This window comes from Mesoplodon bidens (assembly GCF_964165515.1).
Source record: "Mesoplodon bidens genome assembly, chromosome: 5".
NCBI classification, from domain to species: Eukaryota; Metazoa; Chordata; class Mammalia; order Artiodactyla; family Ziphiidae; genus Mesoplodon; species Mesoplodon bidens.
The window spans coordinates 126,849,526-126,876,837 of NC_138161.1; the positions used below are offsets into that span (position 1 = coordinate 126,849,526).

The 27,312-nt window shown below is 42.2% G+C and overlaps 1 protein-coding gene across 2 annotated transcripts in view; it reads right to left on the reverse strand.

Annotated features, from left to right (window-relative positions):
• ARHGEF26 (Rho guanine nucleotide exchange factor 26) overlaps nucleotides 1-27,312 on the reverse strand; it is a 146,444-nt gene that overhangs the window by 22,268 nt on the left and 96,864 nt on the right. For both annotated transcript variants that reach the window (XM_081235964.1, XM_081235963.1), the window contains 3 exons: nucleotides 26,564-26,653; nucleotides 19,005-19,159; nucleotides 901-1,110 (listed from right to left, as the gene is read on the reverse strand). In XM_081235964.1, coding sequence (XP_081092090.1) covers nucleotides 901-1,110; nucleotides 19,005-19,159; nucleotides 26,564-26,653 — 455 coding nt within the window. The remainder of the gene's footprint in view (nucleotides 1-900; nucleotides 1,111-19,004; nucleotides 19,160-26,563; nucleotides 26,654-27,312) is intronic.

The following is a 27,312-nucleotide window of genomic DNA, read 5'->3' on the forward strand; positions in this document are numbered from 1 at the left end:
TGTGGAAAACTAACCAGGAGAATTCAGGAGGGGCCGAAAGGAGGGAGGAGATGCCAGCCCATAATGTGCGCCAACCTCCCAGAAACGGTCATGCTAGAATCCATCTTGGCTGAGACATGCGCGAACCACCAGGGAGGACCCTGGGTCAGATCAAATATGGGCACAAGCAAGATGATTGGTCAGAGACAACCCAGAAACTAACCCCATTACCATAAAACCTGAGACCAAGGGCCACATGGCAGAGCAGTCCTCCTGGGTTCCCTGACCCTGCTGCTCTCAGCCCAGGCACCCCTTCCCAATAAAGTGTTTTGCTTTTTCAGTACGTATGTCTCCACAGACAATTCATTTCCAAGTGTTAGACAAGTGCCCATTTTCTCAGGCCCTGGAAGGAGTTCCCCTCCCTGCAACAAACATATTTCCCCAAACTGAGTATCTCTTTTGACAGAAATCACTGGTCTTTCTGCTGCCTGGTCGAAGGTAGGTGATACAAAATGACTTCAATTTCAGTAGCTAAGAAAACTCAGGCCCTAGGATCAAACTACCAGTTAGGTCATATTCCTAGGGCTCCTGGGTCATAATTTTATCAATGATTAAAATAAAATGATTTTTAAAACACTCTGTAAATATAAAAACACACCACCTAAAGCACAACACATCCATCAGGAGTCACGGGGATGAAAATAACACTATCCATCTCTCAGGACACTGAGAAGATCACAGTGAGAAGACAAGCATCTGTATAAAGCACCCAGACCTATGCTTGGTGCATAACAGGTAATCGATAAAAAAAATAAATAGTAGGTAGAGTTTACTGTTTTGAGGGAGTCTGTGGACCAAGGGTAATTAGGTAGGGAAGACCGACAGCAGATATTCTGAAACCCTCTCCTCGCACATACTTACTGAGTCTCAGCGCCCAGCAGCATCTCCACTTTCTCATTCACGTGGTTACTAAGGACGGTCAGCGTAAAGAGGTGACTGGCAGAGTTCTGTCTTGAATAAAGCACTGTGGAACTGTTCTTCCCTGGAGAAGAATTAAGCTCTTCACTGTCACAGGACTCCACCAGTAGCTGATCTCTTAAGGAATAATCATTGACATTGTAACTTTCTTCACTGTAAGGAAGAGGGAATAAGAACACATCAGTAATTCAGTGGATGAGACTGTGACATTATCGGTTTTCAAATCACATTTTGGGGGAAGGTGGCAGGGGAGGGAAGGAGGACAAGGAGAGAATGATTTATTTTATTCTCTATTTTATTTTTTGCGGTACACGGGCCTCTCACTGTTGTGGCCTCTCCCACTGCGGAGCACAGGCTCCGGATGCACAGGCTCAGCGGCCATGGCTCACGGGCCCAGCCGCTCCGCGGCATGTGGGATCTTCCCAGACCGGGGCATGAACCTGCGTCCCCTGCATCGGCAGGCGGACTCTCAACCACTGTGCCACCACGGAAGCCCGAGAATGACTTATTTTAAAATAGGAATTGGACTCTGAATTAATCTACTGATGAAGAGTCAATATAACCCTCCAAAATTAAACCTGTTAATTACTATTTTTCTGTAGTATACTAAATTGTATCTTACATATAAAAGCAATATTAAAAACAATTATTAGCACCTACTGTATAGCACAGGGGACTCTACTCAATTTTCTGTAATGGCCTATATGAGAAAAGAATCTAAAAAAAGAGTCGATATATGTATGTGTATAACTGATGCCCTTTGCTGTACTAACACAACATTGTAAATCAACTATACTCCAATAAAAATGAGAAAAAAAACAATTATTAAACCCTCTAGGTGTTATTTTACATTTTCCTGGCATTTCCTTGCAACAAGTGAGACACGCATGCATCATGGTAAGGCTTGAACAGCTATACTTCCCCAGCCTTACCGCCATCCACAGGATAGAGGTCATCCCACACCTACTCACACTCTGGGTAGCGAAGCTGCCCTCGCAGCCTCCAAACCACCAGGCACAGGAGGGAAGAACAGCCCCAGAGGTCTGCTCGCTTCTGGCAAGACGCCCAGCCCATCCTTCTCTCTAACATGCATGGCCTCACCACCTGTTCAGAAATCACCAGGACTGATCCCGCCACGCCCTCTATCCCTGCTTATGCCCAAGACCGCCTGGTATACGTCATTCCCCTGAATGTACTCTCACCTGCACAGTGCTGTGAACATGCCTCATTGGTCCTCACCTTCCTAAGCCCCTCGGCTGAAGCATTCCACTGTATCCTCTGGAAATGTACCTCATTTAGGGAATCCAGCAAAATCTTCTAAATCCTCAGCCTCTTCTCTGAACTCTCCCTTTACCTTCTTGCCTTAACAGAAACTTGGCTCTTCTAGAGAGCGCAGCCTCCTCGGAAGGCTCTCTGCCTGCTTGAGTCTCATTACTCCTAGACAATGATCGCTTCCCCTTCCCAGAAGGTCCCCAGCTTTGATGCTCATGCCATCAGTCTCTATCTCATCATCACAGTCATCTCCAGGCCCCTGGATCATGCCTCATCCTCACTCATGCGTTTAGTTGCTGGCTTACTGTCACTCTCCAACACTACTTTCTTGAATTTCCATGTGGCAATCCTTCCATGACCCCGGCCTCTCAGTTCCTTGACTTCCCCTTCAACAATCAACCTGGTCACTACCACCAACTGCAACCTCTCTGCAATCCCAACATCAAACACCTCCGTCTAACCAGCCCCGCCAATCTCTTTGACTCACCTCTTGTAATCCTCAACCTCAACAATTTTAACCCACCATATTCGTACAACCCACTCACTCCACCACCTTTCCCTCCATCCTTAAACCCTTCATGCCCTCTCATTCATGCTTATTCACTTATCCAACTTGAATTTCTTGATACCTACTTACAATCACTCCTTGCAGACACACTCATTTCCTTGGCAAATCCCAACTCTGGTTAGATACACCTCCCCTCTGTTCTCTATCTGTACTCTCAGCTGAACATGGCAGAGCTCAATAATAACTGCTGAGTAAATGGATGACCGTGCAATACATTTTAATGTATTCTAGGAACCATATTGGAAAATTACCTTACCTAATAATAAATGCAAATGTATGAACTCAGGAGAGCTAAGAGATAAAAAAAATCCTTGTGCCCAACTATACTAGGAATTTCAGAATAGGCCATTTTGTTCAAGATTTCTTAGGAAGTTTTTCATTTGGTGGTGGGCATCTGCCTGTCAACCACTCCCTGTAACTCTCCTTTAAAAACTTTATAATCATTTAAAAAATTTAGTTTGATAGATTCTTCCCCCTCCAAAACCAGCAAACACAGTTATATCATCTATAAAAGCAAAATACTGCCTTTTGATCAAGTCTGTTTGTTACTAGGGGAATCATCTGTATTAACTGAAAGTTCACATGGCAAGATCACCTCCAAAGCTCCCCTGAGACTGCCGACGGACCAGCACAACCATACTCAGAATATATAAAATATTTCTCATATCAAAATGAGGCTTATCAAAGGTCACATAATTTTTATAAAAGGAGGAAGCAGGGTATACACTTTACAAACAAACAACGTTATACTTTTAAAAGACCGTGTTTACCAGAAACAAAGCAGTCGATTTTTGGCAAAGCTGGTGTCAGGCTGCACCCCGCAGGTCTACAAGCCTCGTAGCTGCCCAGCCTCGAGACCGAAGAAAGAGCACGGAAACAGTGACAGAGACATCAGTGGTTTATTGGAGAGGGGATCTCACACATCCGAAACATCTGCGCCCTGTGCTGCAGACGGCAGGTGGGACAGGGCAGCAGTCTTCATTGCTCGGGGCGGCGGAGAAGGAGGCTACCATTTATAGGGGGAAGTGACGCCAGGTGGGCTTATCAGTTACCAGGGAGACCAGCAGCTGGGGCACATCACTCATAGCCCCTCAGGTTAGTGAGCACCACGAGGGTAGAGGTTTCTCTTTAATAAACTAGCAGATGGAATCCTTCTGGCCTGATGATTAGAACCATCACTAGCTGGGGCAGGGGGCAAGCACGTTCCTGTGAGTTAGGTGTAGGTAGGTGGCACTGCTCCAGCAGGGGATGTACAGAGAACAAGAGAACAGCCATCTTGAGTGGCCTGACCATACAGCAAGTAAAGCTTATAATATTGTCTAGATAGCTCAGACACAGATGTAGTAAAACCCAGGACTCAGGATCAAACCAAAAAGTAAAAAATAAAGACAAAAGCAAAACCTCAACAACAACATCAAAAACAAGAGAAAAAAACAAAATAAACAAAGACTTGCTTGTTACTGTCCTCTCTCTGCACCTCTGAGTTTCTCTTTTGGTCCAACTCACAAGTTGAAAAAGATGACCTTTTAGTTAAAGACGCCCATTTCCAGTTAAAAATAATTCTGCTTCAGACAGAGAAATCCAAGCTCCTTAATGCTGCACACATGGGGTATGTAGGCAGTGCCCTAAATAATGACATTGCAAAGGTATTCTTTGTATTCCCAAAGAAATAAAAGGCAAAGAAATCTATATGCTATAAAGCCATCATTCAAGATGACTCAAGTTCCAAAAAGTCGTCAGCATAAAGTGGCTTTACTTACTAGGTAGTCCCCAGAAGAATTCAAGATGAAGAGTTCACAGGCAACTAATGTAAACAAATATGAAAAAACTAGTTAAGTCTTATTTTCCCTCTTAATTTTCAGAGTTCATATTTCTCCCAATGTTTGCCTAAATACAACCGTGTTTGCCTAAATACAAACAATACCAGCTATTGTTGTTTCATCGATGTGTTGAATCTTTGTCTTCGGGGGGGTTATTAGAGACAGAAGAAGTAGACAAGTTAATAGAATGGTTTTTTAATTGTTCTCTTAAGCCATGACAACTATAATGCCATTACGACCTAGGGTGACCGTTTGATCCAGTTTATACCTGTGGTCTCTCAGATGTCCAGTTGGGATGATAAAGAGCAGCCACTTTGGGCTTCCCTGGTGGTGTGGTGGTTGGGAGTCCGCCTGCGGATGCAGGGAACGCGCGTTCGTGCCCCGGTCCGGGAGGATCCCACATGCCGCGGAACGGCTGGGCCCATGAGCCATGGCCACTGCGCCTGCGCGTCCGGAGCCTGTGCTCCGCAACGGGAGAGGCCACGACAGTGAGAGGCCCGTGTACCGCAAAAAAAAAAAAAAATTATTTATAGCTATGTGAGTTCACCTCAAGGTATCCGTGTCTACACACCTGCACATCTGGGTCACTGAATGTGCCTGGACACAGAACTTTCCCACTGTTTTGCCTTCTGTATCCAAAATAAGATGCAGGAAACAAGTTTGCTTTTTTTTTTAACTGATTCAATAGCAGTCACCCAATATCATTATTTCATCTAGACCTGCAAACATCTTCATTATGTGATACATAATGTCCACAACTTCTTCACTACTCCTTTAATGAATTTAATATAAAAAACTTGATTTAACAGTAGTCAAGTAAGTTGATGATTCATCCTTGTCAGCTATTATTCAAACCCAATGGAATAAAAACTGAAAAGGAGCTCACTCTAGCTAGCGTGTTTGTGCTCTCCCACACACACACTCACTTAATCTCATAAAGGTTCAAAATAATATTTTCCCCTCTCTAGATCTGCTAAATACTGAGTCAAATTCATTCTCTTCATGTCAGCCAGCACCTACTGTCTCTCTCGTGCTAATACAGAAGGATAACTGTTAAAATATGGGCTTAAGCAGAAAGAAGAGGAACGAATCCACAGTCAGATGCAGCCATTTACAACCCCACTTCCTCCTCTGCCGACCCACTTACTGTGTCCAGTAAGTACAAAGCAAGCTCAGCTGGGCTGAGAAAGATGCTCCTTTCCTAGGGAAGTTGATGCTAATCAGACTTCCCCATGTTTGTTTCTTCCATTTAACACACATATGGTTTACACAGTCTCTGAAACAATTTGGATCATGCAATTAGGAAGTTAAACTGCTCAGAAAAAGGCAAATGGAAAAACCACCTTTCCTCGCACAGAGAAGTTTATATGTAGACTTCCTCTGATTGTCTTAGACGGGCTCCAAGTTTACCAGCTGCTCATGAAACAAGCGGCCGCTTTGTGCAAGCAGAGGCTCCTATCAGGCGCAGCAATCAAATCTATACAAGCCTGTTGCTCTGTGGTATAAACAATGATGGGTCTCCCTGTTGAAACCCACTTAAAAGTCCTAGTAACCTTTGTTGAGATTCCTTTCTTTTCTTAACAAGATAAAGAACTATCAATAGAGAACAGGATATGGTGGTAAATAAGTACCTCAATTATTCTTCCCTTGGAAGGCGTTCTTTTGTTAAGCAGCTCGATAGTGTTTGGTTCTACTACATGCTACCTAACAGCAAGGGCTGAAAACTGATACACCTTTTTGTGAATAGTGGATTTCTTTTTTTTTTTAGTTAATTAATTTATTTGTTTATTTTTGGCTGCTCTGGGTCTTCATTGCCGTGCGCAGACTTAGTCTCTAGTTGCGGCGAGCGGGAGCTACTCTTTATTGTGGTGCGCAGGCTTCTCACTGTGGTGGCTTTTCTTATTGCAGAGCACAGGCTCTAGGTGCACGGGCTCAGTAGTTGCGGCACGTGGGCTCAGTAGTTGTGGCTTGCGGGCTCAGTAGTTGTGGCTTGCGGGCTGTAGAGTCCAGGCTCAGTAGTTGTGGCGCATGGGCTTAGTTGATCCGCGGCATGTGGGATCTTCCCAGACCAGGGCTGGAACCCTGGCAGGGAAGATTCTTAACTGTGCCACCAGGGCAGTCCCAACAGTGGATTTCTTAAAGTGATTATTATGGAGCACTTTGAACATTCTCTCCCACAGATTTCTATAAAGGTGGGAATTTTTCATACTGGGCATGTATTTATTACTTTTAAATCAGGACAGTATTTACAACTGCATACAACATACACACACTTTTAGAATACCAGAGCTGCGTATGTACATACTGAGTAGTGAGTGCGGGGTGAAAGACACCCAGCTCCACTCAGGACTTACTCTGGGAAGGCGGGGGAGGAAGAAGGGATGATGAAGAAGAGGCTTTCGCTATACCTGCAGTGTTTTATCAGGGCTTTTGTTTAAAAAGAAGAGATCTGACTGCAACCTAGCGAACGCTTTGTACCCGTTACACGTGGATGAGAGGCATGTTAGCGTTCGATAATTGTCTGAATGTTTGAAGTAGTTTGCACTTCAAGGAAAAAAATGTTTAATAATAAATGCATAGACATGAAGACTATCATCATTCCACATGTCTGGGATGACTGAGGGTATAGGTGAAGGGACTCTTGGGCAATGGAATTTTTTTGGCCCTATAAACAACTGATTATTTGCATATAACATCACTGACTGAAAATATAAGGTAAGAGTGAATTCACTAAAGTGTCTGGGTTAAAAAGAAAAAGGCTTTTCTGAGACTTCCCTGGTGGTCCAGTGGCTAAGACTCTACGCTCCCAATGCAGGGGGCCTGGGTTCAATCCCTGGTCGGGGAACTAGATCCTAGATCCCGTATGCCACAACAACAACAACAAAAAGATCCTGCAGGCCACAACGAAGATCCCGCAGACCACAACAAAGATGCCGCAGGCCACAACTAAGACCCAGCGCAGCTAGCTAAATAAATAAACGAGTAAATAAATGTATTTTCCATATATGAATGAATAACACTCAGAAAATATAATGGAAGAAGGGATCTTATTTATAATAGACACGAAACCCACAAAATATTTAGAATTAAACTTAACACGTTTCTCCTCTATGAAGACAGCTTTCAAATACTTTAGAAGAAGGCCTGAATGGATAGAAAAGTTTGATATTAAAGAGGTATCAATTCTTCCTAAATTAATATATAATTTTGCCACCATCTCATTGAAAAAAATCTCAGGATTTTGGGGGGCAGCAAGGACGGGGAATAGTCAAGCTGATTTTAAAACACACAGAAAAATAAACATGTAAGAACAGTCAGATTGTGAAAGAAAATGAAACTGAACGAGCCATATGATATATTAAAGACATATTTTAAAGCTACAGTAATTCAAAGACTGAGACTGATAGGTATTAGCTGACAGACGGACTAGTGAAACAGAACAGTGGCTTCACAAATAGACCCCAAATACATCTGAGATATAAGTGACATTTCAAATCTGTGGAATATTGATGGTTTAGTCAACAAATAATATTGGGACATCTGGAGAAACATCTGAAAAATTTTTAAAAGCTGCCTCCCAATCTCACTCCATAAACCAGGGTACTTCCTAGGGTCCAAGCTCTGGGTACCTAACAGTCATGAAGAAGAGGTAGTGATGGAACAGGTCTTCCTGTGGGGCCTTGTGACCAGGGGGTTGCTTTTACACATGCAAATACCATCGGAAGGGTTCCCACCTTACCCCTTATGAGCAAACATCTTACGTTAATAAGGATGACCAGGAATGAGAAATAGGCTAGATGACCAAGACGGAACCAGGAATATGAAAGCAAAGATGGAGACGGGGAAAACGAGAAGAAGGGTTGGAGTATAAAGACCAGCTTTCCTACCCTCCTGCTCAAGTCAGCCTTATCTGTGAGTTGTCTCACCTTCCACCTTGCGTTGTTCTGGAACTTTCAGAGCCAAAATCTGACAGATTGGAAGGAGAACTTCCAATTCTTCCTTTTGTAAAAGAGTTAAATTTAAAAGAAAAGATGCTAGTAGGGATTATCCAAAACAAAACACAATGACTTTCTGGCTCTATCGTCAAAAGTAACATTTATTTTTCACCTAGGCGGTAGCTCCTTTTCCATAGGCTTTGTTTAAAACATTCACACAGTTTCCCTGTGCTGAAAAAAATCTTTACTTGAATCTGCTCGTCAAAAGACAAACGTCGGGCTTCCCTGGTGGTGCAGTGGTTGAGAGTCCCCCTGCCAATGCAGGGGACACGGGTTCGTGCCCCGGTCCGGGAAGATCCCACATGCCATGGAGCGGCTGGACCCGTGAGCCATGGCCGCTGAGCCTGCGCGTCCGGAGCCTGTGCTCCGCAACGGGAGAGGCCACAACAGTGAGAGGCCCGCGTACCACAAAAAAAAAAAAAAAAAAAAGACAAACGTTTCCTGAGCTAGCAGCTGCCTGCGTTTTCTGCCCACATGCCAGCAAAACTGCTCCCCAAAGCCATGGCGGCCCAACACCCTACCAAATCCAGTGACCGGATGTCACCACTGTTCACCTACAGAACTTGATGAAGCTGAGCACCTGTGACATCCTGAAACTCTATCTTCCTCTCCTAATGCCTTCTGCAACAGTTCTAAGTCACCCTTTTATATGGCCATTCTCTAAGATCCTCTCCTAGACCCTCCTGCTTTTCTCTCAGCGATTTATAACGACTCTGCCATTTTCCCCATGTGCAGATTCACAGAAGTCCGTGGGGTTTTATAAAATCAAAGAGATTCTTCCCATTTCCCTTCAAGACACGGTACAAGAATTCTTCCTCTGCAGATTTCAACTTGTTTCTCTTCCCCTTCTGAAAACATGACTGCTAAATCCCCACACTTGATCTTGGGCTTAACTGGAATAAGAATACCCTAGTTAAACATTTCTAGGATGGAGGAGATTGGATTATGCTGAAATTTACTTTGAGTTAAGAGGTTAAAACACTTTTTTCACATGACTGAAGTTGATTTCAATTTTAAATCTTGGTTTTAGAATTAAACAAATTTTTAGTAGAAGAATGTACAATTTTAAAGTGATAAAGTACAGTATAACAGGTAAGAGTACAGACTTGATTGAGAATGTCTGGTAAGAATCCCAATTCCATCACTCACTCACTTTGTGATCTTGAGCAAGTTACTGATCCTCTCTGTGTTTTCTCATATGTAAACTGGGGATAACAATACCCATCTCTTAGGATTGCAGGGAGAATTAAATGAGATAATACATTTATTATCTTTTTGCATGTAGAGCTTTTACAATCATGCCTGGCTTACCGTCAGTAAATGTTATTAGCTATTATTTCAAATCTTCCTGCAGAACATCATGCCTTTAAATTGCCTGGCATTTTGTTAAAAGCCTAAGAATTAGAGGTGCTTTGCAAATGAGTCAGCGGACTAAGCATAATTAGAGCTAAATACCTGTGTCAAGAAATTCATAATTCATGATATTTACCCAAAACCTGATTTCAAACAGACTTATTTGCTCAGCTCCTCAAAATAATTCTGAAGACTAACAAACATGCCACACGCATGTTATGAACATTAACCTACAAGTCTTTGTGAACAGTTTTCATTTCTCTTAGGATGGAACATTGCATGGAATTGCTGGGTCATATGGTAAATTGCTTAACTTTTTAAGAAACTGCCAGAACACTTTCCAAAGTGGCTGTATCATTTTAAATACATTCTCACCAGCAGCATATTAGGGCTCCAGTTTCTCTACATCCTCACCAACGCTATCTTTTTGTGGGCCTCTCACTGTTGCGGCCTCTCCCGTTGCGGAGCACAGGCTCCGGACGCGCAGGCTCAGCGGCCATGGCTCACAGACCCAGTCACTCCGCGGCATGTGGGATCTTCCCGGACCGGGGCACAAACCCGCGTCCCCTGCATCGGCAGGCGGACTCCCAACCACCACGCCACCAGGGAAGCCCCCTTACTGCCTTTTCTTTATCCAAGATACTCAAAGTTAATTTTCCAAGGAAGGAGTTTATTCTGCAGAGACAGAGGGACAATGTCAGGTGGCCTCAGCTTTCTATAATGGGAAAGCTGTCAAAATGGAAAAACTCAAAATGGGGCCAAATCAGGCCATGACCCTTTCCAGGGAGTCTGCACCGCTTTAAGCTACTGGGCATTCAAACTACTTAGGAGAATGCAAGTTCTAACTTAAATCCCTGCACTCCTGATAATCATCAGGTAGAATTTTATTACAGAAAATCCTTCTTTGAAAACCCGAGGATTTGTAATGTGTCACAGAGTTCAAGTTATGTCAATACATGCAATATTTATGGAACTAGGAATCAGGAAGTGGAAAGCTCCTTTCTTAAATATCTGCGGGAAGGAAATGTTATGAAAAGGAAATGCTCTTCCCCACACTCCGACACTAGATTAGCTAAAGGTAGAGAAAAGCTCACAAAAGCAGTTTGGTACCACTTCTAACTTTCTCCCACGACCAGTAAAACTATAAAAATATTCACTTAAAAAAATCTTGCTTTGAAAAAGTTGTTCATCAAAGCAAACAGAAAAGGTGCAAGTTTCTAGGCTATTTTTCCCAATAACATTATAGGATAGGGGAAAGGTGAAAATATTCTAGAAAAATGAAATTGAGAAGTAATGAACATAAAGTGTTAAGAGAGAAGGTTTTAGAGTCAAAGACTCAGATTAGAATCCTGGCTTTGATGAGAGACCTTGAAAAGAGACTTTATCTCTCTCTGCCTCAGTGTCCTCATCTGTAAAATGGAAATAATACTAGGTTGCTGTGATAACTCAATGGTATATTGCATATACACTCTGAGCACAATGAATGGCACACTGTAACGTGCAATAATATAGGTGCTTATCATCATTATTACTATTACTACTCATCTAACTATAGGGATACCCCAAAACATCATGGCTAGATCATTTGTGGGTACAGAATCCAGGAGAAGAATGAAAGAAACAAATCAGGACACAATTACGTTGACTGGTATGGATAACAAGACTAGACTAGATTTCTGCATTCTTTTGGTACTGTGCCTAAAACCCAGACCAGGCCAATCTATCTGCAGCTCTAAGGGCACAGCAGGGCTGACTGGAGAAAAAACGCACTACCAACGAGATACTCACATGAACCACAGCGGGAGGACTAATACCAGCCAAGGGGAAGTGGGTTCTAAATCTCCAGTCACTTCTGGCTTTTTCTGAACCCACCCCCCAACCCCATTTATCTCAAAGGCAATGTATTAGTTCTTTTAAAGAGTTCTTGGGACTTCTCTGGCGGTCCAGTGGTTAGGACTCCATGCTTCCACTGCAGGGGGCACAGGTTCGATCCCTGGTTGGGGAACTAAGACTCCACAAGCCACACAGAGTGGCCAAAATAAAAACTCCTCCTGTATTCCAAACTACTCATGTTAATTGGTGTTCTGTGGAAAAGAGAGTTTCCTAGTTGTGGCTGGAACTACCTACTATCAAATGACTGCTTCCTCCCCCTGCTTCACGGCTAATCTGAAACAACCCTGGCTGTCTGATTCCCCTGTCGTATGCTGCTTTCCCAGCCTCCTTTATAAGGACAAGTTTTGTGAACCAATACTGACACGTGAAATACAAGAAGTCTTCGGGGCTTCCCTGGTGGCACAGTGGTTGAGAGGGGGACACGGGTTCAAGCCCTGGTCCAGGAAGATCCCACATGTCACAGAGCAACTAAGCCCATGCACCACAACTACTGAGCCCGTGTGCCACAACTACTGAAGCCTGTGGACCTAGAGCCCACAAGCCACAACTACTAAGCCCATGCACCACAACTACTGAGCCCGTGAGCCACAACTACTGAAGCCTGCAAGCCACAGGTACTGAGCCCACGTGCCACAATTACTGAGCCCATGAGCCACAACTACTGAAGCCCACAGGTCACAACTACTGAGCCCGCAAGCCACAACTACTGAGCCTGCGCTCTAGAGCCTGCGTGCCACAACTACTGAAGGCTGCACACCTAAAGCCCATGCTCCACAACAAGAAAAACAACTGCAAGGAGAAGCCGTGCACCGTCATGAAGAGTAGCCCCTGTTTGTCGCAACTAGAGAAAAGCCCGGGCACAGCAAGGAAGACCCAACTCAGCCAAATATAAATAAATATTTTTTTTAAAAAAAAGAAGTCTTCTGAAGACTGTCTGAGAAAGGTTTTCCTCTGCTGATAAAAAGAAAAGCCACTTGAGAAAAACAGTCCCTTTGGCCAGGCTCTATTCTTCACCCTTGTCTCCCTCCTATGTCTTTGCATGAAATGATGATGCCTGGACCTGCAGGAGCCACCTGCAACCATGAAGCTACGTGCACAGGGGCAAAAAGTGAACAGAGCACAGTGCAGCTGAAGAATGGGAAGGGGCTGGGTTATTGGTGACCACTGGACCCGGACTGTCCACCCTCGGTCTTCATGTTTGGTGAGAGAGGTAAATGTCTTAATCACTTGAGCCACTGCTATTTGGGAATTCTGTTACTTGTAGCCAAAAGCCTTCCTAAATGATCCAATAGTGAATCTCCCAAAGGGGAATGGAGTATGTAGGGTTTTCCAAACTCACTTGACTTCTTATGTATGTGTGTGTGAGATAATTCAACATTTTTATCTCTTAAACCCTTTTGTATGGGTAGCTCAAAACATTAGTTGACACAATAGTACCAAATAAAAGCAAGCCAAAAAAAAAAATAACTTCCTCTATAGAGCACAGTTTTGCAAATACAATCTTAAGTGTTTTTCAGATTGAGGTTACCTGTCATTTATGGATACGTTTATAGATAAAACTCCAGAAGATGTGAGAAGCCACATGATAAAGTTCCAGACTTGCTTTTACCAAAATTAATTGAAAATGAATCTATAATGGAGCAGAATACAAAAATCACACGTCTTTTAAAAATAAAAGAGAATTCAAAGAAATTTTCACTTGGGTGTGGAATGGGGGGAGCCTGCCCACTGAGTAATGCAGGCATTCAAATTGTTTATATTTAACCATCTAGATGGATTGGTTCACGTTTGACAAATATTTATTAAATGGTCATTACAGGCCAGGCGCAGTCTCTGCAGTGAGGATGCAAAGGTCAACACGACAGACATGAACACATAGTAACACAAATATTATGACAGAGAAAGTGCAGGGTTCTGTGGGAACACAGAGCAGCGGAAATCAACCCACTCTAGAGGAATGGATAAGAGCTCCCAGTGGATGTGTGGCAATTAATCTAAGACCTAAAGAATGAAAAGGACTTTGCCTAGAAAAGGTTTGGGGTGGAACAGGGTTATGAGGTAGAGAGGGTATTCCAGGCAGAGAAAGAAGCACGTGCCAGGTCCCAGGGGCTAGAATGCCTCGGTGAGTGCAAGGTGGGACCATGGAAGGGCTGTTTGCACAGGACAAACTGAATCTTTTAAAAAGCATACTCCGGCTATGGAATGTAAATGGATGGAGGGATGGTGGCATGAATCCAGCTAGGTGTGTCTTCTGGGCGAGTTCAAGGTGCTGGTACAAGGGCGTGGCAATGTGTGAGGAAAGAAGCTGTTTCATCGTGAGTCGAAGACTGAGGATTCAACAGACGGGGAGCACGGTGAAGAAAAGGACGAAGCGGGCTTTCAGATTTACTGTGGAGCAACTGGGTGGAAGGAGGTGCCCTTTACCAAGCAGAGAACAGACCCTGGAGAAGGAACAGGTTGGAAGGAGATTGGGACATGAAGGTAACCTGAGAAAACTCCAAATACAGCTGTTCACATCACATGACCATGATGACATTCAGAAATCTATGAAAAATGGCATCAATGTTAAAAAAAAAATGTGTGTTCTAGAGCTAGCTAAGACATTACAGCACATTTCTTCATTCTTTAAGTGAGGCGGTGGTGATGTGCCGAGGAGTATAGGAGGTTGAACTGTGTCCTCCAGAAAATATGTTGAAGCCTTAACCCCTGATGCCATCCCATGGGACCTTATTTGGAAATACAGTCTTTGCGGATGGAATCTGTTAAGATGAGACCATTCTGAATTAGAGTGGGCCCTAAATCCAATAACTGGTGTCTTTATAAGGAGAGGGCAATTTTAAGACACACAGAGACACGGGAGGCAAGGCCAGATGAAGACAGAGGCAGAGACTGGAGTTACGCTGCCACAAGCACCACCTTCGGAGGTGCATGGCCCTGCCAGTGTCTTGATTTCGGAATTCTGCCTGCAGAACTATGAGAGAATAAATGCCTATTGTTTTAAGCCACCTAGTTTATGGTACTTTGCTACAGCAGCTGTAGAAACTATTACAGGGAGGAAGACTGTTTTTAGCTTCAGAAGAAATTGAAAAGGAAGGCCTAAGCCAGATACAAGGCACTGAATGAGACAAGAACACAGTTAACTACCTTGCAAAATAAGCGTTTGGAGAGTTTGAACCTATTTAGGTCTTGAATTCAGTTTTCACGTTTCAAAACCGGGGACAACGGTACTTAATCCAGAAGGTTGTACATCGGGGTGTAGTCTGTGCGCTGTAATGGATAACTAATTATAAGTTATCGCTGGGCAAAACTTGGATTTTATAACAAGTTATTATTCATTAATCTATGAGTACAACATGGCAATCTATTCCTTTTTAATTACAATGTTACTGCTACTGCTGTGTCAGGTCTGATAGATTTGCACACCTTCCACCCTCTGAAGGCAAAGCTGGTTGACAGTTTGCCATCATTTTAGTATAGTGGTTCTCAACTGGGGGACATATGACAATGCCTGGAGACACCTTTGGTTGTCGCAACTGGGAGGGAGGCACCACTAGCAAACAGTAGGTAGAGGTCAGGGATGCTGCTAAAAACATCCTACACAGCATAGGGCACCCCTACAACAACAAACTGTAGGGCTTCAATAGTGCTGAGTTGAGAACTCTGCTCTGGAAGTACCCACACAACCTGCAGTCAAAGCTTCAAGTACCAAGAATTCACTTTCTCATCCAAAGTAGTCAAACCAATCACGCATCCTTCTGAAATCTGACAGAACAGACTATCAATACGGTGACTCACAAGCAGTCCAGAGCTAATGGAAACTTTAAACTTCTTTTTGATAGTCTAAAAAAGAGTGAAGGGCTTCCCTGGTGGCGCAGTGGTTGAGAGTCTGCCTGCTGATGCAGGGGACACGGGTTCGTGCCCCGGTCCGGGAAGATCCCACATGCCGCGGAGCGGCTGGGCCCGTGAGCCATGGCCACTGAGCCTGCATGTCCAGAGCCTGTGTTCCGCAACGGGAGAGGCCACAACAGTGAGAGGCCCACGCAACGCAAAAAGAAATAAAAAATATAAATAATAATAAAATAAAATAAAATAAAAAAGAGTGAAAATTCCTGTCCTAGAAGACAAGGGCATGGTCACTAGCCGCTCTGCAAGCACTAGCAGTGACACACACACACTGCAGAGCTGAGGTAGCCACTCATCCCATTCGCCAGCATAAACCATCTCAGCATAAACCATCTGCCAGACTGGAGGAAGAGTAACTGTCCTCTCAAGCGGTCCCTCCCAGTAGCCAGGGAGCCTCCCTGAAGTTGAAAACCACTGGAGTCCCAGCAGCTAAGCTCCTTGACTGAATCCTAGAATTATACTTAGGCAGTGGGCGGTTGGATCAGTCCTACAGAGCTGGCATAGGTAGTTATCTTTCATCTGTACCTCGTAGCCAAGCCTAAGCGATTGCCTTGTTCAAAGCTGATGTATCCCCTTCATGGCTGTCTCTGGCATGCAAAGCATTTGTAGCTGCCTCCTTGAAGCTATAAGAGAAATACGGCTGTGCATACTGTACATTTTTAACCCAGTCTGTTTATCAAGACTCTGTGGTCTGCTTGTCACCCTCACCAAATATTCAGGTCATAAACAACTTGAACCTCCAATGCTATTCTCGGAGTCAAGAGCAGCTTAGAAATATGATGAGCTAATTGGTAAAGGCAAGAAAACCCCAGTTTTGGTAAGGGCAGTTAGGTACTCAGGGGTGTCCTCTCCACTGAAGCTGTATTTCTTTCTTTTATTAACACAGAAGTGCAAGTATATCTAAGGAAACAAATATGGGATAGCTCACAGTGCAACATTAAATATAATGGCAAAATCTCCTGTGGAGGGCAAAGTACACTGCTAAGTAGAATAGCATGTATCTTAATTCTAACTTTCAAAAGTCTGTATTTACTGGGTTCTAGGCAAGTTCAAGAATAAAAGTTGCGGGACTTCCCTGGTGGTCCAGTGGCTAAGACTCCGCGCTCCCAGTGCAGGGGGCCTGGGTTTGATCCCTGGTCAGGGAACTACATCCCACATGCCACAACTAAGAGTTCCATGCCATAACTAAAGATCCCACATACCATAACTAAAGATCCCGCATGCCACAATGAAGATCCCGTGTGCGGTAACTAACACCCAGTGCAACCAAATAAACAAATAAATAAATAAATATTTTTAAAAAAAACTCTGTTCCTTAAAAAAAAAAAGAATAAAAGTTGTGACATACTGGTTTAAATACCCTTAATGTTTTCATCACCATAAGCAAAACTACATTTACATTTAAAATTGGCTTGGTACTGTCAATGTATATTTTATCATTAAAAATCAAAAATTTAGTGAAAGCTTTTGGTCCATTGAGACAGAACAAATATTTCAACAGCTGGAAGATGTTAAAAGTCAAGAGTTCTGGCATTTGAAGAGTCATATATAATTACCCTCCTTAAAAACAAAACATTGCAAAGAAAGCCAAAGAAACATGCTATCTCATAGGAAACTAACAAAACACAAAAATACAAAAATTATAATTCCTCTCCAATCTGTATTTATAAAATTTACTTAGTTACTAGAACTATTTAAACTGTCCCAGGTAAGAGAAATAATCTCTTCCTGAAGTTATGGGAACACTATTTTCCTAAGTATGAAAAATAATCATCAGCGTCTTTACGTATTCATCATTGTCACATTATGGCTCTTCAGGGCAGACCATACAAAGTGTTCATGTCACCTCAACAGCCGAGCAGCTGAAATAATTCATAATACAGTCTGATTAAAAGGAGCAGAAAGAAAAGCTCAACCTCTGTTTCAATTTAGTTTGAACTTTCAAGCTAAAACGTCAGCAACTCAGAAGTAAAATTCGAATAAACATTTCATGATAAATTTGGGCATTAATTTTATATATTCCCAGAAGCCTGTTTCCATGATTCTCTTTACTTTGTCTAAACTGTACCCCGTGAACTAACTACTACTATTCCTATCATATGCCAGCAATTCAGCCTACCTTCATCGCCTTCATATGTGGAAATAACAAACCACAGATTTATATTTTCATTCTAAGTTCATATTCTAGGAAAGATGGACTATTTATGGAGAAACAGCAGGAAAATATTTTATAATCCAACACATACTGAGTACATTTAATAAAGAATGCTCCCTAGAGAAAGGCAGAGCTAAGGGCTAAGGGGAGTATGTGTATGTGTATATGCATGTGTGTGTGTTTTGAGTGTGAACAGTTAGAACAAATGCTGTAAAGAAAAGGCTTGTACAGTATTCCTTCTGGAGCAGGACCTGACTCCACAACCAGAAGTCTAAAGTAAGAGGAATAAACACTCTGTCAACCAAGGGACTGACTTTCTTCCCTGAAGCAGGGAGTACTGGAGTATTGCTAACATCCTCCCAGTCACGGGGAAACTTTTTTCTAAGAAAAAAAAAATCTAATCTTTCTAAAGATTTTCTAACAATCATTAAGAGCAGTGGATTTTAAATTAAGTTACAAGAAGTGCTAGAGTCACACCCCAGCTTGTTCTCAACCGGAGCAACTTTGGTCTGTTTTATACAAAGGTCCTATGGCAGAAGAACTGTGAAAAATGCTGATCAAAAATATTAAGAGAAGGGCTTCCCTGGTGGCGCAGTGGTTGAGAGTCCACCTGCCGATGCAGGGGAGGCGGGTTCATGCCCCAGTCCGGGAAGATCCCACATGCTGCGGAGCGGCTGGGCCCGTGAGCCATGGCCACTGAGCCTGCACGTCCAGAGCCTGTGCTCCGCAATGGGAGAGGCCACAACAGTGAGAGGCCCGTGTACCGCAAAAAAAAAAAAATTAAGAGGGTTGCCTCCCCAGGGATGTCAAGAGAATCCAATAACATAAACCTGTCAAATGTTTAGAACAGAGGTTTGCACTCTATAAAAGCCTAGCAGCAGTTGGCTAGGATAATGATGCTGGTAACAATTCAAGTCTTCGCTGTAGAGGTAATTTTTAAAAAATGAAGCACAGAGTCTATGAGTCCATGTGTAGAAACTATACACCTAACATCTCAAGCTTTTAAAGGATGATCACCTCCAACAGGTGTTTGAATTACAGAGCTTCAAAACTGGATGTACAGCGAGCAGCGCCACAAGAAGGCTTACCTCTTCTTCTTGGTGATAATGAGCACGTCGTTAAAGAGGAAGAAGTAGACTTGCTGTTTGGACGTCCTTTTTGAGAAAAGCACAGTGTCTTCCACATAGGCTGTCAACTCACCTCTTTTGACCAACCAGCGGGAAGAGGAGACTAGAGGAAAAGGCTACAAAAAGAGAAACACTCAATACCCAAAGCCAAAGTAAAGTCCTTTTAGGATTATTGAAAGTATAAAACTTACATTCAAACAAATGATACATCACTATTTTAAATAACAGTGTATATAACAGGTACGTAATAGTGAAATACAGTTAGAGAAGGATAGCACATTCTCCAAGAGAAAATCAGAAAGAACAATTTATTTTCCAATATAAAAAACTATTAGAGCTTCCCTGGTGGCGCAGTGGTTGAGAGTCTGCCTGCCGATGCAGGGGACACGGGTTCGTGCCCCGGTCCGGGAAGATCCCACATGCCGCGGAGCGGCTGGGCCCGTGAGCCGTGGCTGCTGAGCCTGTGCGTCCGGAGCCTGTGCTCCGCTACGGGAGAGGCCACAGCAGTGAGAGGCCCGCATACCACAAAAAACAAAACAAAACAAAAAAATAAAAAAACTATTAATATTAACTTGCCTATATAAAAACTAAAACTCAATCAGAAAATGTTATTGGGTCAACCAAAAATTATTACCCTTCCATTAACTCTTAACTGAAAAAGAAGATTGATAAGGAGTCACTTAAAACTGAAAAGCCTCAAAAGGAAAAGGAGTCACTTAAAACTGAAAGTCTCGAAAGGAAACCTATTGGTATCAACTGAAGTTATTTTAAATATCACAAACCAGAATCCAAACATAGAAAAAAAACATTGATAGCTGCGGTTAAAAAGAGACAAATTAAAAAGTCTGCATTCAATTCATGAACTAAAGACTTTATTCAAAAGGAAAGAAAAAAACCCTGCAAACGTATGTTTTGTCTATTGATTATCTACTTAGCTGTATTCTGGAGAAAACCTTTGCTTAAGTTTATGGTAGTTTCCCTCATGGAAGTTCATCCCTGAAAGCATCATGCCATTTTCTGGTTGTGAAAATGAACTTCTTCCAGAATAATCCATCTTAATCTCACAGAAAAGGCTATATTCAAGGAACGGCATACTGTCTTTTCTTTATTCAGTTTACAGTTTCCAACTGGAAAACTCTCAAAACCTCAGAATGATCCTTACCCTTGAGAGCTCTTTTTGTTAAGTTACCAGAAATGCTTACTGCCAAAAATCTGATTGAAAAAACGACATCCATAAAAATAAGCAAAAGTTCTTGGACACACAAAAGATAACTCTAGTAAGTGTGGTGCAACCAAATGTCATCCATTTCAGGGAATAATGATTAAAAATAGCCAAAGGAAATTGAGGATATTAGGGAGGAAATAAGAACGCTAAGAAAGGATTTCATATTTTTTTAATTTATAAAGGACATTTATAAGAAGGTTGCTCATCAGTTATATACTATTTTCCTGAAGATTTAACATGGAAGATGAAACAGTGTGGCTGATCTCAAAATTTCAAAACTGGCTATTTAAAGGAGTTCATGTAGTTTTCAGCCTCCAAATCTCAAATCAGACTATGGCTGAGACTTAAAAGGTGACAGAGAGGTTGCTTAGATAACTCAGGAGGACCCCAGCAGCACACACAAGAGGTCACCACAAATAATCAGAGTCAGGTTAGGTCCTGCCACAGGGCTGCAGCTACTGGGAATGCACTGCTATCTTGTTATTGCGTGTATAGGATAAACCAATGACAGTATTATGTAATGCCACCCTATGACTGTTCTTAGGTTAGAGGACGGGGAAAAAAGGTTTTTTAACTCTTGGTGTTTTTTTTTCTTTTTTTTAAGTTTTTTTTTTTTAATTTTTGGCTGTGTTGAGTCTTCGTTGCTGTGCACGGGCTTTCTCTAGTTGCTGTGAGTGGGAGCTACTCTTCATTGCGGTGCGTGGACCTCTCACTGCGGTGGCCTCTCCTGTTGCAGAGCAGGGGCTCTAGGCGCACAGGCTTCAGTTAACTCTTATTCTTAAAACAGATTGAGTTTTATGAACACATACTCCACTGGGCAAAAATAAATTTCCAACGTATATCTAAAATTGACAGTGGCTTGCAATACGTCTATGCTTCTTTAAAAAACAAAAATCTGATGCTATAAATGTTTTTTGTTTCAGTTTATTGTTGAAAGATTAAACTCATTCGGATGGCTTTCTTTTAAGAAGAAGCTATAAAAATGACCAAAATATTTAGAAGAATCACAGTAGCCCAAATTGCTCCTAAGTGAATTCCTACAGTTTAGAAGCTTCATCTAAGACTAGAATCCAGGTGTGAATCAAAAATAAGAAAAGAGGGCTTCCCTGGTGGGGCAGTGGTTGAGAGTCCGCCTGCCGATGCAGGGGACACGGGTTCGTGTCCCGGTCTGGGAAGATCCCACATGCCGCGGAGCAGCTGGGCCCGTGAGCCATGGCCGCTGAGCCTGCACGTCCGGAGCCTATGCTCCGCGACGGGAGAGGCCGCAACGGTGAGAGGCCCGCGTACCGCAAAAAAAATAAATAAATAATAAGAAGAAATTCATGAACAAAAACACATCCTTAAAATTATTGATATAATTCCCATGGAGAAAAGATTTTTATTCTTTTTGGTGTTCCTTAGCATCCTAGAAAACCAGCCTCAGCGTAAAATTTAACTCATTTTATGGGCCAGTGAGACAAGGAAGAACAAGTTTTTTCTAAATTGAGACAAAAATGCATCATTTAGCCATTTTAAAGTATACATATAATTCAGCTGCTTTTAGTGCATTCACAGTGTTGTGCAATGATCATCACTATCTAATTCCAGAACACGTCCATTACCCTAAAAAGAAAGTCCATATGCACTGAGCAGTCACTCTCCACTCTGCCCTCCCATTAATTAAGTTAATCCTTACAATAACTCCATGAGGGAAAGTACCATTATCAGTCCTACTTTACGGTTCAGAAAACTAAGAAATGAAAGTTAAGTAATGCCCAAAGTCCTACAGCTAGTAAGTAGTGGAGCTACAACTGGAACTCAGGCAGGCTGGCTCCAGAGTCCACGCTCTTAATTAATAGCGGCTTCCTGTGCCAATCCAGTGGACTCTCCTCACCCCTCCCATTACCACGTGCAGCACATGATACTCGTCCAGAAACTTACTAATTTAAAAATGAAAAACACATGTAAGTAAACATACATACATACATTCATACATACATAAATATCTAATACACACACATACACACACACACACACAGACATATATATAAGCTTTTATCCCCTTCAAATGAGAAAAAGACTAGCATTATTTTGCTGCCATGGTTAAGAATGTGGACGCTGCAGTCAGTCGCAGATCTGAATCCAGGCTTCAGTACTTCTTGGTGTATGACTCTGAGCAAATAATTTACTATTTCTAGCTTCGAATTCCTCAACGATAAAATGGGAATAATAATTAGATACTTCATGGGGTTCCTGTGAGAATTCAATGAGACTATGTGAAAATGGCACATAGTAAATACTCAGTAAATATTTTCATGGCAGTAATAGCTACGGTAGGACCATAAACCAAATAGAACCAACACAGAACTCGCTACCTTTCCCTCAGGGTCGTTCCTCCTCTTGGATTCCCTACCTAGGTGGATGGTGTGACTCTCCATCCAGTTGACCAGACTAGACACCTGTGGTACCACAGCTACAGCCCTCTTCCAGGCATCCCACTTATCTCTCCGCCTCTGTTTCCAGTCTCCAAACTGGTTTTCTGCCTCCGGTTTTATTACGTTCCCAACTTACCCTCCACATAGCTGCTGTAATACATTTTAAAAATAATAAACTGAATCTGGTGTACGTGTGTAGAGTGGGAAGGGGGGGTTGTTAAAAAAAAAAAAAGTCCTATGAAAACCTATTAAGTGAACAACCTTCTTCCCACCCCGTTCCTCATCTACTCAGTTCCCAACCACTGATTACAGCCCCTACAAGTTAGTAACTGTTATTGTTCTTCTATAACTTTCCAGAGATTTCTTACACATAAGCAAATTTTATACTCTTTTTTCCTCCTGTTCTGCACCTTACTTTTTTCACTTAATAATATAAGACAGAAAGCTTACCATATCGATTCCTAAAATTCTTCATTTTTTTTTAAGTTGAGTGGTCTTACATAATTTAGGTATACTATAATTTATTTAATCAGTCCCCTATTGATAGATGTTTAGGTTGTTTCTAATCTTTTGCAATTAAAACAATGCCATATCAGTAACTTTGTGTGTATGTCTGTAAATGTGTGTGTGTGTGTGTGTGTGTAATTTTATACATTCATGAGTATATCAATAGGATAAATTCTTAGAAGTAAAATTGCTGGGTCATAGTAACTTGCACTTGTAATTTTGATAGTTATTGACATATTGCCCACCATTCGGGTTATAACAATCTTTCCCACGAGCAACAGATAAACATGACTTTCCCAACAACTCACTGATAAAATGTTTTATCAAACTTTTGAATTATTTATAAATCCAAGTGGTAGAATACATTATTTTAATTTCAATTAGCAATTTTCTTCTGAATGAAGTAAAGCATCTTTTCAGATGTTTAAGAGTCATTTGTATTTCCTCTTCTGACAACAGTTTTCTAGTTTGCAATTTTCTAATGGATTTTTTCCTTATCTTCTTCTTATCACTTTGAGGTTATATGTTGGGAATATTAACCCTTTATCTATATGTGAGTTCTAAATTGTTTTCCCAGTTTCCTATGTCCCTTTTCACTTTTTAAATGCCCTTTGATTGTCACTCTATGGAGAAATTTTTTTAATTTTCACATCGATCAACTTTCCTTTTAATGACTTCTGGATTTGGAATAAGTTTAAAAGGCTTTTACTATGGTGCTAAAGTCATCTTTACTAACTGCGCATCTGACTGTGTCACTTCCACACTTTGAACTTTGCAGTGACTCCCAGATGATCCCGCTCTGCTCTTTCCTTTGGCACACAAGGCCCTTCCCATGAGTTCTAGCGCTGCCCTGTTCCCCTCCACCCCACTGAATGTGTGCAATTCCTGGGCTACAACAGCTGAAACCAAGTCCTGTGCATTTGCTCCTGCTCTTCACTCTTGGAAGACCCTTCTCTCTCTCCTTTCGAGATCAGCTCAAGCATACCTCCAGTATGAAGCCTTGCCTGGCTGCTACAAGCTCCCCACCCCTTTGTCCCTCATTCTTAGGGCCGGCCACGCCCTCTCCATTGCTGGTGTTCTCAAAACTCTTCTATCTCCCATAACAGCTGTAGACTTGGCTCACTCCTTTGTATTTCTGTAGTCTTCTACTAGATGGTAAGCTCCCTGAGGGCGGGGATCATCATGCTTTTGTTTTCCCACTTCAGTCCACAAAGGTGCTCATGACATTTGTTGAAAGAATGCATGTGCTTGGACAAACCACTTAACTTCTTTGAACATCTGTCTTCTCGTCTTTGAAATGAACTGAATAAAAATGTCCATTGTTATACACAAAGTGTTACAGAAATGAGGTCGTAAGGTTGTATTAGTATTTCTAAGTGGTTGGAATTAAGTCCTTCATTATAAATCTAAACTTAGAATATTTTCCTGTAAGTTTGCAATTTTAATCATTGAACCAAGAGAAAACAAAAAACCAAAAACTCATGCACTCAGCTGATGTTAATCACTTATTTTTAAGAACCCTTGGGATAAGCATTTTTTCAGTTACAAATTAATTGTGGTTCTGGAGAAACAGAGCTTAAAGGTATCTTAAACCAACTGATTATCAGTGAAGAAAGAAAAAGAAAAATGGTTAGGGAAGGGACTTATCAACTTTTAAAATGGAAATGGTTAGAGATTTATCATATTTAAAAAGGAGGGGATTTAAAAAATCCTTTGATGTATAGATATATTTTCTAAAATACTTAGAAACAAATGAAAGTGAAGGACAGGATTCTTTTTGAAGGATGAGAAGTAATGGGTTTTGAAATTGCCGTAAATTTCTATATGAGGGTATAATAACTAAAGTGCGTGTGTGCGTGCATGCGCACGCTGTTTTTAGCAAGTACCCATCATTTTCTAAGAAGAATCATGGATCACCTTTCTGCATTTAAATCTTCATAGTCAGGGTGTCACAGCGGAAGAGTTTACACTGATCTGCAAGTCAGGACGTCTGGACCCTAGTCCTGATTTTGCCACCACGAACTGAATGACCCTGTTAACAATTAATTATTCTCTGGGTTGTATTTTCCTCATTTATAAAATAAAAGGGTGTAGCTGTACGACATCAGTGGCCCTCACACTATATGACACAGCAGAGCGTTATCTGCGTAATGCCATGGTCGCTCTAATCCCACTGAACAAATTAGGAACACTTTCACTATGAAAAAATATGACCGCTTTAAGTTGCTTAATTAAATTCAAGTGCCATAAAACGAAACAGAATCACAACCATGAGCACTCACATCCATTAAGAACTGAACTGTGGTGCTTCCCTGGTGGCACAGTGGTTGAGAGTCCGCCTGCTGATGCAGGGGACGTGGGTTCGTACCCCGGTCCAGGAAGATCCCACATGCCACTGAGCGGCTGGGCCCATGAGCCATGGCCGCTGAGCCTGCGCGTCCGCAACGGGAGAGGCCACAACAGTGAGAGGCCTGCGTACAGCTAAATAAACAAACAAACAAACAAACAAACAAACAAATAAATAAATAATAAAAATAAAAGAACTGAACAGTGAGCCAACAAAGGAGTTGACCATGGCCTAGCCTCACCATTAATTGTCATTTCCTTCTTTGTTCATCCTGTCATCTGCCCCTGAGCAGTATGAGACAAGCAGTAACAGGCAGCATATATGCAAAGAAGAATTATGGAAGAAAAACAAATTTGAAAAGAACAATTCACTAATAATCCTTTTTTGCAAACTGAGAAAGGAGTGTCCTTATTTGATTTAGGAGAACACCCTGGTCCAGCTCGTGGGATACCACTGTTTGCAGGATACTTTAAGAATACTAAAGAAATCTCCTTTCTATTCTAAAACTCTTTTTTTTTTTTTGAGGTACGCGGGCCTCTCACTGTTGTGGCCTCTCCCGTTGCGGAGCACAGGCTCCGGACGCGCAGGCTCAGCGGCCATGGCTCACGGGCCCAGCCGCTCCGCGGCATGTGGGATCTTCCCGGACCGGGGCACAAACCCGTGTCCCCTGCATCGGCAGGCGGGCTCTCAACCACTGCACCACCAGGGAAGCCACTAAAATTCTATTATTTTTAACCACCCTTTTCTCAAGTTTGGTGTCTTCCTAGGGAAAAAAGAAAGTGCCAGTTAGATAATACCTAACTCTGTGGCCTAGAGAAAGGTCACTTTATCTGGTATTAGCAAGAGCCGAATTGTCCAAAGCAAAGCATCTGCTATTTCCCCTGCCAGCCTCTCTGTAATCAATTTATGGCCCTGCTGTGAAAAGCAAATTCCTCTCCACTTTGTTGCCTTCAACTATCTCTTTATTCACATAAGATTTAAGCAAGAGCAATAACAAATCTATCTACGAAGAAGTATGAGAGAATACCTTAATTTTAAATTCCAGCTGGGAGTTAATTGTGTACATCATTTCAGTCCTTTCCATCTTCCGAGCTCCTTCATTGCAGAGTCGAACCAACTGGAAACAGAGAATAATAAGGAGGGTTGAGAGGTGAACGAGAGAAACCTCACTTTCAAATGCAGATCTCACAGGAAATAATTAGCACAGTGGAAGCTCCAGAGACTCATTCCAGACAGTTAAAGAACTCACAGTTTCACACAGTCAAGACTTTGTACCCAGTGGGAAGTGGTGTCATCAGGATGTGAAGACAGAGGGAAAAAACGTCCTGAGAATTTTCAGGGACACACACCCTCTGTGCATTATCACATTCCTCACATGGTCCAGTCGGCTCCATTCTGCTCCTTCCCTCTGCCCCTCCCGCCTCGCCTTCACCCACGGGAACATCACCAACCTCCAAGCAAGCTGCACCTCTCTCCCCACTTCATATCAGAGCAGCTGAGGGCAGACCACTGACTTCAAACGCAAATTCTTAGCAGAATGTTACATGCAAAGCATGTGACCAGTAACCTGGATGCTGGAAGAGGAAAGCCTTCCATTGGAACCTAATGGTCAATGATTCTTCAAGGATGGTCAAGCTAAGGGAAATTCAGTTTAATTAGAACTATTGATTTATCTACAAACAGAATGAACTCACGGTCCTTTGATGAGTAGCTGTGATATCATGATTTATAATAAACAGAATATATATTTTGTCTTTGTCCATGGTTTCTGGCACA